Here is a 15,046-nt window from a genome sequence, read left to right as displayed (position 1 = left end):
TTCTACTCTCAATAGGAGAAGATACTCCTAGTCTTCCTGCAACTGGATATGGCACGCTGGTTGATATCTATGGGAGACCTCCCCTATTTTGAAGAGAAAAGGAAGAGGGAGTGGAAGGCATGGGGAGGGTATTGGTGAGGAGAACTGAGGGGAGAAGAGGAGAGAAAACTGCAGTGGAAATGTAAATTAATTAATTAATTTTAAAAAGTAAGATGGTATTTAATTCTAGGCATGTTGCCTCTATACCCAACATAAAATCAGATATTTTTTAAAATCAATTTTAGGTAGAAAAATAAACTCATATGTTAATAGAAGAATTGACAGCTGGCATTCTCCTAACAATAGGTAAAAATCTGAAAATATAATACTTATCCACAATACTTTCATTGTCATTTCTGCTCTAAGACCTAGAGTAAATGTAATATGGAAGCCAAAATAGATAGATAGATGATAGATAGACAGGTAAATGGATAGATAGATAAGTGAATAAATAAATTCACTTGACTACAAGTTTATATGAAAATAAAAGAAGAAGAAATGAGCTCAGGAGATGTGAGTGCAGCAATGCTCCCTCTTGGCCACTCTGCCAAAGTACAGAACAGCAACAGGAGAGAAGTCTATGCTCCTCAAATCTCTGGAGAGGAAAGGGGTGTGCCATTTCAAAAGTGAATGGAAATATAAAAATACAGCCTGAGCTCACGGTAGCTGGTGCCATCCCTGGCAAGGTAGGTGGTCCTGTGTTGTGCAAGCACTCAGGCTGACCAAACCAATAAGCAGCATTCTTCCATGGTCTTTTTGTCAGTCCCTGACTCTAGGTCACTGTGTTGATTTTCTTTCCTGACTTCCTTTGAGGAAGGACTGTGATACAGAGGAAGATGCTAAATAAATCCTTTCTTCTCAAGTTGCTTATGGCTTTGGTGTTTTATCACAGCAGTACGGACTTTGGGTCACTCACCTTATCTCCCCACTATCTGAATAAGAACCAATAGAAGGTGTCTAAGTACTTGTTTTGTCAAATAATGATAAAGTAAGTACAAACTATCACTTCCTGTCTACATCGTCTCATGAAAAGAATGAACTGATAGCAAAACGCTGGATGGATATGACCTAAGAGAAAGGTTGCTTTATGAACTCGCTATTTTCCTTATTTTGGTGCAGGAAAGTGAAAACTTGTCTGTGGCCTGGAACTGGAGTTACGATGACAAAGGCTGACACACGATACCATGCTCATAGGATGAATGAAAGTAGCAGTATCAGCAACTGCGGCATTAGTTTTTTCGCCAGTTCGTGTCTTTGACTAAAGTGGGATAAGTCATTCTCCACGAATTCCTTATCGATTTTAACAAAGCATTGGTGAAAACGACTTACATATCAATATTAGCTATGCCTGGTTATTAAAATCAAGAAATGATTGTAGGATGTGCTATTCATAACTAAATCCTTTGCCTAAGCCTTATATCAGTTATGCCATTGACAACGAAATTGTAGTTTGTTCTTTTTTTTTTTCAACAGTAGTAGCTTACTTCTGAAATGCTAAAATTTTGAAAACAGGAGGGAGCCTTCCACATCATAACACCCTTATAACTAAAGCAATAACTTGTCACATTGTTGAACTCTTGTAAGGACTTGTTTAATGACTGAAAAATCATTGTGATGGGATTATGTTTCCTAAGACATAATTATACTTATAAAACTTTCTGTTTCTGTTTCGGGTTTATTTATGGTAGTAGGAAATAGACCTGCTCTCTGACCTTTATTTATTCTTTAGATAGATGTTCTGTTCCCTAACTGATGATGATGATGATAGAAATGCACAGAACAGTGTCCCTGCCTTCAGAAATGTCAAGAGTAGTTTCAATCTGGAACTAGTTCATGTGTTGCTTCCAACACAGGGCCTTACAGAAACACACGACTTCTTAAAGGCTATAAATAGTGGTAATTTAATTATTTTAAATCTCAATAGAGTAAACACTTGCTCAGATATGTTTTTGTTAGTGAGAATAAAACCTGTTTATCACCATTAAGTGGCAATACCCACGCTATTTATGTACAAGTTCTCCTCACTGACAGTCGATAGTCTCTATCCCCTTGACACAATTCACACAGATTGGAGCCTTAGCCTTCCCCATTTTAAATGAAACGATAAATCGGCTTACTGTTGCATGTCTTGTTGTACTTGCTGTTCTCCTGTGCAAACGCTTCCAGCCGGCACTGAAAACGATGCTGCCAAAATTCTTGAAACCAAGGGTTTCTGAGGTTTGTTTCTGGTCGGAGTTTTAGATAATAATCATCAAACCACTTGACATCAGGAGACTGGAGTTTGATTGTAATTCCACCAACAGCTTCTCGCTGATACCCGTCTGTCACGTCATACCTGTCAGCCCAGCCATCACTGGGGAAACAAACAAAAACAATTCCCTCAGCTTAGAGCAGAAATATTCCAGGGAAATGAATCTTTCTGGTTGTTAATTGTAAAACAGCTACTTTAAGCCTCATGAAGACCACGCATTGTATGCCAGAGGTGACTGTTACCTACCAAGCTGTAAGAAGCAAAAAACAAAGGCACTGCCATGATGGAAAATCTGGATTTCAGATGCCAGAAGGCAATTGTAGAGGAGAAGCTAGTATTTTTTTTAAAGGAATTATACAGATTGTAAAACACAGTGCAATTTTACCATGAATAATTTTTTGTATATTTAATAAATGAATCAAATTAACTTTAAGCACATCTTCCATTTACATTATAATAATCATTAGAAGAATAACAAAACTAGCAGTAAAAGATTGGTAAATAATTTTAAAACATATGCAATATTTATTAAAGCACACTATGACATGATATTATTATTCACATAAAACATAAAAATGATCCTCCCATGCCCCTCCAATAGTCCACTGAAAGAGGAGGTTCCCTGCCATCTGACCCTAGCCTCTCAGGATTGGGAGCATTTGAGGAAGGAGGTTACAGCGGGGATACAAAGTGAATAAATTGTAATAAATTTAAAAATAAATAAAAAATAAAAATAAAAAATTAGTATGCAAAAATGATAAGGGTTAAAGTATTTTGCAAGTAGTCATCCTGTTAAATGTTGATTTCTCAAAGTCTGAAACTAAAATATTTAGACTTCTGTGCCTATGTTCCTTCCTACCCTATGAAATTTCTCAAATACATTTAACGTATATACTAAAATCATGTATTTGTATGACTTCAAGAAATCACACTTTGACTCTCATGGGATAATCATACTTCAATCTGTATACCTAAGGAAGCTAATCAAGAAGGAGGACCCTGGGTAAGATACTCAATCTTCATTCAGAAAGGCAAATGGGACAGACATCAGAAGAGGGAGAAAACTGGGAACAGGACAGGAGCCTATCATAGAGGGCCTCTGAAAGACTCTATCCAGCAGGGATCAAAACATATGCTGAGATTCATAGCCAAACTTTTTTCAGAGTTCAGGGAATCTTATGAAAGAAGGGGGAGATAGAAAGACTTGAAGTGGACAGGAGTTCCACAAGGAGAGCCACAGAACCAAAAATATCTGGGCACAGGGGTCTTCTGTGAGAATGATACCCCAAACAAAGACCATGCATGGAGATAACCTAGAACCCCTGCACAGAAGTAGCCCATGGCAGCTCAGTGTCCAAGAGGGTTCCTCAGTAATAGAAACAGGGATTGTCTGTGACATGAAATTATGGGCTGGCTTTTTGATCACCTCTCCCTGAGAGGGGAGAAGCCTTACCAGTCCACAGAGGAAGACAATGAAGCCAGTACTGATGGGACTTGATAGACTAGGATCATATGGAAGGGGAGGAGGACCTCCCTTATCATTGGACTGGGGAAGGGGCATAGGAGAAGAAGAGGGAGGAAGGGTGGGTTTGGGAGGGGATGGGGGATGGAACTACAGCTGGGATACCAAGTGAATGAATTGTAATTAATAAAAGTAACATAAAAAATTAAAAAAAGAGAACACACAAAATGAGGAAAAGTATTCTAAGCTTATGTAGAAAATAAAGGAAACACAATATTGGAAATAAAATACAAGAAAAGACATTTAAATTAAATAGTTTGTCCTGCAACAGCTAGAAGAGTTATCTTTGATTTCCACTGGATCACAGAGCTGGCACTGGTCTTCTGCACCAAGTGATGCTGTCCTTTCTTAATGACACGGAAGTTCCTTATATTCTGCAATATGTCCTCCAATGAAACGTTTACAATTTAAGAAACTAACATTAAGGAATCAAAGAAGTAATGTGGGGGGGAACAGAGGGGAAAAGCAGAGTGGTTCCTGCTGAATGCAATGCAGGAAGATGTTTGAATTTGAGCAGCTGCTGGAGGACACTGATTTAAATTATTACCCATTGTTTACCTCATCTGCATTGTTTTCTACTGAATAAATGTTTTTGCCCAATACAGTAATTTGACTATAAAACCAGTAGTGGCAAAATATTAGGTAAGAAATTAAAATATTTTAAAATGAATGAATAGGGATTGATCATCTTACCCCATGTCCACTCAATTGATTATCGAGTCTACTGAGCGCATCTGAAAGACTCTAACTAGCAGTGTTTTCAAAGCAAAGACTCATGACCAAACCTTTGGCAGAGTACAGGGAATCATAAGAAAGAAGGGAATTAGTCTGATGGGGAAAGGATAGGAGCTCCACAAGGACCAAATATATCTGGGCACAGGGTCTTTTCTGAGACTGACATTCAACCAAGGACCATGTATGGATATAACCTAGAACCTCCACTCAGATGTAGCCTGTGGTAGCTCAGTAACCAATTGGTTTCCCAAAGTGAGGGGCACAGGGACTATTTCTAACAGGAACTCAATGACTGGCTCTTTGGTCTCCCCACCCCCGAAGGGAGGAGCAGTCCTGTTAGGCCACAGAGGAGAGCTTTGCAGCCAGTCCTGAAGATACCTGATAAAACAGGATCAGATGAATGGGGAGGAGGTCCCCCCTATCAGTGGACTTGGAAAGGGGCACGGTGGAGATGAGGGAGGGAGGGAGGGACTGGGAGGGAATGAGGGATCGGGACATGGCTGGGATACAGAGTTAACAAAATGTAACTGATAAAAAAAAAATTAAAAAAAAAGACAAATTAATGCTAAAAAAAATGAATGAATAGGTTAAAGTATGATATGCTATATCAATTCTGATTTAAATATTGATAATTAGAATTTGTTGCAAAGGTTATAAATTACAGTTAGTGTATGACAGAACATGATGACCTGAGATATTTTCCAAGGCAAAAGAGTGGAGTGGGAGAAAAAGAAATAAGCAAACAAAATGAGCCAATTCTTCTCCTGAGGCTCTTTAAATGATATCTCTTATTAAAAGTTATCTATGGAGTAATTAAAAAAATAACTTTGTGGCAGTTTAAGGAACAAGAAGAAAAGTAGAGAATTTTGTCCCAATGTTGAATCTGGATACTTCACACATTATCTTCTCTCGAGGTTCTAATTTTCAGCTGCAACAGATTTTATTTAAAGCTGACAAGTTGAAGTGAAGTGGGCTTGTTTGCCTCTTTCCCTCCCTCCGTTGTCGCTGATAGGACAGTGTGGGTATCACTGGCACCCAGGAGCTGCATGGGTGAGCTGCAAGCAGGACAGGGAGCTCTGTCTGTCAAGCGAAGTCCCAGCCTTCCTGGGTATGTCAATGCAAATTGTTCCTTTGGTTAATGTTAGCTCACTCTTATGTAACAGTATGATTATGAATGTTATATAAAAGTGTGAGATGATAATAGGTTCAATTTACTCTTCACAATCCATTCATTGAATTTAATGGAGTTTGCAAAAAAAGCTGGTTTTGATAAACTCTCTTGTGGATAATGTTTCCATAGATAAAAAGTATTTGGATTCAAGAATGTTAATTTGCTCATCTTTGAGTTTGTTCCTTCACTCTTTGTTTCTCTCAGGCATAAATCTCTAACTATTTAGGAAAAATGATGTGTTGTTGTTAGCCTTGCTGGCTCATGCTGTAAGCTTAAAATTATTTTGATCCAGATATTCCCAATTTATAGTAAAAAAACAAAAACAAAAGAACACTGAGTTTGCGTAGAAACATAACATTCTCAATAATCAAACAGGGTTATTATTATTATTTTTTTAATTTGTTAAGAATGTTTGCCAGGGGGAGTATCCTTACCAGGCACAGAGGAAGACAATGCAACTAGTCCTGATGAGACCTGATAGGCTAGGGTCAGATGGAAGGGGAGGAGGACTTCTCCTATCAGGAGACTTGGAGAGGAGCATGAGAGGAGAAGAGGGAGGGGGCTACAGCTGGGATACAAAGTGAAAAAATTAATTAATTAATATAAAAATTAATTAATATACAAAAATTAAAATAAAAATAAAAAAGAATGTTTGCCAGGTAAGGTCCAAGAAAGAATATTTTATCCTGAAAAGGTGCTATGTGCACTAGTTATTGCTTAAGCTTTTTACAAATTAGCTTTCAGATTTGTCTAAAATGACAGCATTCAAAACAAAGAATACAAGGAATCTAAAAAATAAAATACATGTTAAGAAAAACTAAAATTTACCTTTCTACCAATTAGTGGTGTCCATTGCTTTGATAGAATGGTCTTCAACAGGTTGGTAATACACTAACACTTAGATATGTATTTTAGCATTGCCAGGGAAGAGGGAGAAAAACCTAAGGAAAGACAGGTGTGGTAGTGCATACCTGTAAACCCAGCAGAGGCAGAGGCAGGAGGATTGTTGTGAGTTTGAGGGCAGACTGGTCTTCAAAGAGAGTCCAGAACAGCCAAGGCTACAAATAGAAATCTTATCTTAAAAAAACCAAACCAACCAAAGAAAGCGGCACTTTTTCCAGATTTATTACATGTTGTATCCATCAATCTGTCCATCTAATTTCCTTTTCTCCTCACTAGTGGGCATTTTCCCTCATCATTTATAATCCATTGCCTTTTGCTTCCCCAATTTTTGAAATATACAGATTTTTAATTTTTATGATTCTCTATTTACAAATCCTGGACTGGGGTATAGTTCAGCAGCAGAGTACTTGACTAGTAGCCCAAAGGTTTGAGCCTCAGCCTTCCCACAATATATTTGTAAGTATAAGTATGTTCTACACTTTAGTTACAATACTATTATTGTTGATTTACTTTGGAGTCATCCACAAGTCTGGACAGAAAAAGAAAAGCAGAGTGCCCTGACATGATATTCCCATTTGAGGTTGAACAAGATGTCTGTTCTAACACATGCAAGTCTCTTTTTCATAATGTATTTGTTATGCCAGGATCACGAGATCCTCAGAGACCACCAGGACACAACTTGATGCAAAAGCAAGAGAGCTTTATTACAAGAGTGATCAAACTCCGGACCCAAGCCTACTGATGCAGCAGTAGAGAAGTGGGACTTCGAGCCCTGGGTGAACAGGGTTTTTAAAGGGAAAAACTGCCAGCAGGGGTTTCTATGACAGCAAGCAGGTGTGTTCATGCCTTGCCATTACGGGATTCGGTAAAAGTCAGAGGGGCGAGGTGATCTTCTAGCTGAAGTCTAATTCACAACGGTTATTCTTCTAAACTACATCCGTAATGTTGGGGAGAATTTTCCCAACAAGTTCTCATTGATAGTTGCCAGGGAGATTGTCTCTATTTTCTTTTTTCTTTTTTTTCAATGCAGTTTATTCAGGAACCTTGAACAATCCTCGGACCCTGGGGAAAGCCAGCCCACAGCTTAAATAGCCTCTGGGTAGCCAACCCAGGCATGCCACGTGGGCAATGCAGATAGGTCCACATACATGGAAGCAAGCCAGATCCTCAGCCTTAGCCAAATGTGGAATTGTTCGTGACAGAGAGCACTCACCATCGGGAAGGTGGAAGGCAGAAACCAGTTCCATCTTTAAGGCATAGCATTCCGCAGCTCTCTACAGTTCCCCCTTTTTGTTTTAGACGCATCAGGCAAGAGTAGGGAGATTGTCTCTATTTTCTATCAAGTATTTACTCTGTGATATTTCCTGGAGGCTGTTTCAAGGAGAGTTAACTTTGTTTTCAGCCAAGTGCACATTCTGTGATATTTCCTCATACTTGAGTTCAGCTCCTGGTCAAGATGGCTCCTCATTTCCAAATGGAGTCACACAGGCTAACTTGAATTCTTCATATTAAATTTCAGAATTTCCACATTTTTATAGGTTTTGTAGGTGAGTTTGAATTGTCACATGGCCCCTAAGGGGCTATCTAAGGATAGAGCTTATATGTAATATAGTGTTGCTAAGCATGAGGAAACTGCAATTTATATAGGATATGCATACATCACATGACTTGCTTTCAGGAATGGATAAAATACTGTACCCTGAAAAGGTTAAAATATGTATTAAGAAAAGATATCCCTAAACAGAAACCCTGATAAATCAAAGCTGTGTGGTGATTAGCTGTTGAAAATATTGTGACCAGAACCTTAGAAAAACTGAAATATGTGTTTCCTTATTTAAAAAGGTCAGTATTTGCTAATTAAGAATTTGCAGCATGTTTGTAGAACATCGCAGTAAATAATGAAGACTGACTCCACATACACTTTTAATTTATTACTGTTCTAGTGATGTTGCTAGCTTTGTTTTGCTTATAATAATAGAATAAATTGGTCGTTAGTGAGAAAAACTTTCTTTTTAAAATAATATTTTATTTATTATAATTTATTCACTTTGTATCCCAACTGTAGCCCTCTCCCTCAGCCCCTCCAAGTCCTGCCTTCCCTCCTTTATCTCCTCCCAAGCCCCTTCCCCAGTCCACTGATAGAGGAGCACCTCCTACCCTTCCATCTGACCCTAGTCTATCAGGTCTCATCAGGGGTGGCTGCATTGTCTTCCTCTGTGGCCTGTTAAGACTGTCCCTTCCCACTCAGGGTGAGCTGATCAAAGAGCTAGCCACTGATTTCATGTCAGAGACAGTTCCTGTTCCCCTTATTAGGGAGCCCATTTGGAGACTGAGCTGCCATGGGCTATATCTGTGCAGGGGTTCTAGGCTAGCTGCATGCATGGTCCTTGGTTGAAGTATCGGTGTCAGAAAATACCCCTGGGCCAAGATTTTTTGGTTCTGTTGTTCTCCTTTTGGAACTCTAGTCTCTTCCAGGTCTTTCTATCTCCTCTTTTCATGAGATTCCCTTCACTCTGCCCAAAGTTTGGCTATGAGTCTCATTATCCGCTTGCAGGGTAGAGTCTTTCAGATTCGCTCTGTGAAGGCTCCTGTCCTGTTCCCTGTTTTCTCCCTCTTCTGATGTCCATCCCCTTTGCCTTTCTGAATGAGGATTGAGCACCTTACCCAGGGTCCTCCTTCTTGCTTAGCTTCTTTAGGTGTACCGGTTTTAGTATGATTATCCTATATTATATGTTTAATATCCACTCATAACTGAGTATATACAATGTGTGTCTTTCTGCTTCTGGGATACCTCACTCAGAATTATCTTTTCTAGTTCCCACCATTTTCTTGCAAATTTCATGATTTCCTTGAGAAAAAGTTTAACTCACTAAGCACTGTTTAGCCAAATGAAAAATATCCATGCATATACACCTGTTCTCAAAACACCTCCCCAGTAGACATTTAAAAATCTTTATTGTCCAGTGCTGGCTGGAGCTTCCCAGACTAAATCAAGTTAGGCTCATTAATTAGTGTGAGGGACTGGCTCTCTACCATGGGGTGCGTCTCAGGTTGGGCCAATTATTGGCTGGACTTTCCTTAAATCTCTGTTCCTTCGTCGTTTCTGCACTTCTTATTGGCAGGGAAATAGTTAGGTCACAGGTTTTGTCTGTGGGTTCTTGTTCCCTCCTTCCAACTAGTCATACATGGCTAAGAGGTGGTCACTTCAGGCTTCATGCCCACATTCCCCATTATGAGTCTCAGCTAGAGTCATACCCATATCCTCCCAGAAGCCTATCCTTTTGCAGTCCTCCATCTTGACAAAGAGATGTACCTCCTAAGTTTCCTGTCTTGTCCCTGGCCCTCTCACCTCCCCCTCAGATGCTGGGAGTTGCAGTAACGCATGGGGCAGAGTTCCGGGGACCTGAGGAAGCAGTGGTGGAAAGATGGAAGGACCTGAACAGTACAGGAACATCACAAGAAGACCAACAGAGACAACTAAACCAGTCCCATGGTGGCTTTAAGAGAAGGAGACATCAACTAATGTGCATGATCTGGACCTAGGTCCCCTGCAAATATGTGACCTGTGGGTGGCTTGGTTTTCATGTGGGTCACCTGAGAAGCAGAAGGGGGGAGCACTGTTTCTAACATGGACTCTATTGCCTGCTTTTGGATCACTCCCCCTGGCAGGGCTGACTTGCCTGGCCTCCATGGATGAGGATATGCTCACTTCTGATGTGACTTGATGTGCTGTGGAGGGTTGATATTTATATAGTGATAGAATCAATGCTCTATTCCTTACAAACTGTTGATTTAGTACGATTTTTACATGCATCTTTTGTGCTAGTCCCTATATCCCAGGCCAAACCCAGCAGGAGTCCTGTACTCATTAGATGTGATCTGTCTGAATGGTCATCACCACTCTTGATTCACTCACATTTCTTCATTTTTCCTTTAGAATGAGTATTCTCTTTGGTTTTATCCAATCGACTCATAAATAGGCAGGCCATTAGATTTCAAGTCCATGAATCATCATTTAATAAAAATTACATTCCTGCCCTGCCTTCCCAACATTATTTCTTGACCAATTAGTATTCTTAATGTTTTCAAACCTGTAGATCTTACATTTGCAGTCTCTTGACGTATTTGTGCCAAAGGCTAATCACACATAATGGCTCAATAGTTGAACTCTCCAACTACAACTTATTTCTTTCCTAAAACTCAGTAGAATTCTTGGACAGTTTTTCACAGTGCTGCTATGAAAAACAACATAAATAAATCATCTCAAATACTGCTCAGAATAAAATACAATGCCAGAATAAAAATCTAGACAGCTGAGAGACTATTTCCAGAAGAAACAGTCATTAAAATCTGACCAAGATTTCCAAATCTGGGGATTTGGGAGAGCAAGGTAAAGTTCTAGACACACAGTTATTCTGGGCTCATTAGAACCAGTGTGCTCCTTGTCAGAATGATACCAGTTCTAATGACACTGACCTCCTACACCTAGCCTACTGGATACTGAGGCCGTTCTAGTTTCTTATATACATTGCACTGCAGCATTCCTAACAGTTTGCCTGTCCTATTTCTTCTGCATGCAATGCCATTCCTCAATCCCTCACATACTTCCTGATAATTAACCCAGTTCATTCATCAAAGAGACAGACTTAGCTTAAATGCCGTTGACCAAAACTTTGTTTGAGCTCTTCAGGAATTATCAGTGACCTCCCTTGCCTTTTTAAAATACCACTGCACTCATTCACTCATTTTCCAACCAATTATTATGTAAGTAATACACAAAATGTGGAGATGACATAGAGAGCAATAATGGCAGATTTCTCTTTCACATTTGTGATATTACAGCTCTATTAATGTTGAAATTATCACATGTCTGTATTTATTTATATATTTTTAAAGTATCCTACAAACTTGTGGGATATTTCTGTTTCTAATCTGATGGCTGACAAATATTAGTCATTCAATAAATGTTTAATATAATTAATCATTGGCCTGGGGAGACAGTTCACTTATATTAAACATGCCTACTAGGTGCTATGCTCTAGATTCAAATGTTACCACCCTTCTATTAGATTAATATAACTCAGTAGATAATAATGGTTTAAATGATGAGCATCAAGCATATAGAGTTCTTTTCCGGTGTCGTGTCCACTTACTTTTTAGATGATAAAACAATAACATGGTGTTTGTCTTACGAAATGTCTGAAAAAAAATGAGTGATATCTATCCACATGATCCACTTCTGTCTCTACCTGAAGCTATTAAAGTTAATGAGTACATTCATTAGGCTGCAACTCAACTTTAGTTTTCAGAATATGTTCACAACCCACAAAATTACTACATGGTACACACGTGTTGTAATTATACTGACAAATATTACAAATAGCCTTTTAAAAGACATTTTAGATTTTTTTTTAATTTTCTAATAGTGGAAGTTTACTGGTGGTTGGGCATTCTTACAATATTCCTACTTTCACCACTTGGGGGATGAAAAAAAAAATCGAGACCTCTAAACAAAATTGGGAAAGTAAGGAATGGTATAAAAATATTAAATACAACTTGTAGAAATACACACAAACAATAATAAATTATCTATTTATAATAAGAAACCAAGTGAAGAATTGTTGGGAAAAAGGTGAGATTATCAACCCAAAGCCAAGTCATCTCCAGAATTTGGAAGTCTTAACCATTTCCATTTCATTGGACTTACAATGTCCTATGGATAAGGGGACTTTACAAGTCCTATGAAATGGGAATGGTTGAGAATTCTCTTATAATGGATAAGAGAAGTGGATTGTAGGATCTATAGCACAGCAAACATGACAAAGAAACAAGTGTGGACAGGAAGCTTGCTAACTGTCTCAGATTAGATGGTTTCTATGGTGACTTTGCCCATTGCTATATGGGATCTACAGACAATATGTATTAATGTTAGCCTACAGCTGAAGACACTAAGGTTCTGACGCAACTTTCATAGTAGTGAGCAAATACCTGAAAATTAGAGGGCCAAGAAAGAAAACCAACTTTGTCTCACAGTTTGAAGGAAACAAAGCATGGCATGAGGTGTTGGGTCACACTGAGTCTGTAATCTGGAAGCAACAAGAAATAAATCCTGATGCTCAATCTTTCTCATTTTTATGCAGAATGGGATCCTAGCTCAGGGAATGTTGCTATTACATTTATTTTTTTCCTTCAAGTTAGACTCAATCTAGATACTTCCTCACAGACATACCTAGAAATTTGTCTCCTAGTCTTTCAAGTCAACAAGCATCATTAATCATCACAACCTTACCCTCACAGCTTCCCAATTCAGTTGCTTCTCATGTTTCATAGATTCCTCTCTGGCAAAAATATAAAAAACAAAAATGAGAAATATTTCTTTCAAGATCAAAGTTAAAGCATGAATTAGAATGTAGAGGAGTAAAGAGTTAAGGATATGTAGGCAGAGTTCTAGTATATTCCCTAATCATTTGTAAACATACACCTCTTTTCCATATTTAAACATTAATCTAAATACATGCTGCTTAAAGGGCATTTGAAGTTTTAACTAAGATTCCAAATTAACTCAAAGAGGAAGACTTTTCTGGATGTTTTTGGTTTGATCAGGTGAGCATTGAGAAGTGACCAGCTCATCAGGAAAAAAAAAAAAAAAAGAAAAAAAGAAAAAACAGTGGGCTTTGATAGTAAAGAGTTACAGATACTTTTTTTTTTTAATGAGAAAGGAGATACATGCAAAGAAATGCCACTAGCTTCCAAGAGTTGACAGCATCTCTGGCTAATAAATAGAAAGAAAGTAGAGATGCAAACTCTTATTCAAAAAGCAGTGAATTTAGCCTAAAATGGAATGTGCTTGAAAACAGATTTTTTCATAAAGTCTCCAGATAGTAGTGCAACTTGTATATCATTTAATTCTGGTCCCCACCCCACCCCCTTTTTAACAGTGTATAAAGAATGTAATATGCCAAGGCTTGATTCCTAATATTCATAGGGTACAAAATCATAGATGAATATTCATTGTCAGAGCTATTTTTCATTTCCTACCTCTATTCTAATTCCATTTTGTTGGAGAACTAACCTATAGATATTGGAAGAGATTTAATCTTTGGAGGTTTGAATAATAATTTTAGTGTGGACTGCCTTCAAACACATGAGAACAGAGAAATAACCAAAAGTAAGCGAACCTATTAAAATAAATGAAACAGGATCCTGATTTGGTTTTTGACTCTAGGTTGGCAGAAATTTTTCCTTTAGACTTGTCATCTTATCTCTCCAGACATGTGTTATCACTATGCTCTTTCTTACTGAGGAGAATCTGAGAAACGTACTTTTAAAAAGAATACTTTGTATATTATATAATCCGCATGTATTGCTCCTGTCAAATTACAACATTCTTGAGAAATGAGGGTATTGTGTAAAATAGGTATCAATTTAGCAACTAAAATAATTACATGAAATGTGGAAGTGCCTTGAAAAAAATCTATTATAACTCAGACACACACACAAGCACGGGCATGTGCACACAGTGATCACACACAAATTCTCAAATCATTTTATTCTTCAGTGGAAAGGACAATTGTCATAACCATTTCTTTTCTTGTAAAACTCCATCTCGGTGTTGTTTTAATACACTGGCAAAGTTGTTACAAATCTAATTATAAGAAAAAGGGGCATTAGAAAATGATTAAGACATTTTGATTTCTGTTTCAAATGGAGGATGGACTTTCATTAATTTCTAATAAACTCTGAAACAATTTTTCATTGCAAATTTTCTCATGACATGTACAAGAGCCAAGTTGCTACTGCCACATATTAAGATGATATGGTCTACAAAATAAATCCATATATAGAAGTTTAATAACAAATAGATACTGCATTTGAGACTAGCTTTCAGTAACAGTCCTTACTCAAATAGCCAGAAATAGTCAAGATCTATGCTAATAAAAGTTAGATGTCATATACCTAATAATTAACGCAAGCACAGGGAAAACATAAGTCACAGAGTAGAAACTGGACAGTTACTTTCATTTACAACAATAATAAATCAGATAAGCCCTCTTCAGAACACCTCTAGGTTGGTTGAATAGTTTTTTTTTTTAATACTTTTTATTTGTTTTGTTTTTAAATCTTTAAGTTAGTAAACTATCTACTAAACTGGAACTGTAAGTGAAGAGAAAGAAACTATGACAAAGTAAGAGTCTTTCCTTTGAGTTATGTTCAATACCACCAAATGCATTAAATGCTTAAGAAGTTGGGACAAAACAACTGGATTAATCATAAAAGCCTTTATTTTTTTCTTTATTGTTTTAAGTTTCTGGCTTCTATTAAACCCAAAATGTGACCACCAAATATCCAAGGGGGAGTCTGGAGATTTGAAACACATAACTCTTACTGTCTTATTCTTTGAAGCAGTGTTAATTTGAAGATATTT

At 37.8% G+C, this 15,046-nt stretch overlaps 1 protein-coding gene across 4 annotated transcripts in view; it reads right to left on the bottom strand.

Annotated features, from left to right (window-relative positions):
• Positions 1-15,046, bottom strand: part of Grm5 (glutamate metabotropic receptor 5) — a 511,509-nt gene that overhangs the window by 129,700 nt on the left and 366,763 nt on the right. For all 4 annotated transcript variants that reach the window (XM_060367492.1, XM_060367491.1, XM_060367493.1 and 1 more), the window contains one exon: positions 2,157-2,392. In XM_060367492.1, coding sequence (XP_060223475.1) covers positions 2,157-2,392 — 236 coding nt within the window. The remainder of the gene's footprint in view (positions 1-2,156; positions 2,393-15,046) is intronic.

This window comes from Meriones unguiculatus, chromosome 14 (genome assembly GCF_030254825.1).
Source record: "Meriones unguiculatus strain TT.TT164.6M chromosome 14, Bangor_MerUng_6.1, whole genome shotgun sequence".
In the NCBI taxonomy this organism is placed as follows: domain Eukaryota; kingdom Metazoa; phylum Chordata; class Mammalia; order Rodentia; family Muridae; genus Meriones; species Meriones unguiculatus.
This window is presented reverse-complemented; position numbering and strand designations above follow the sequence as displayed.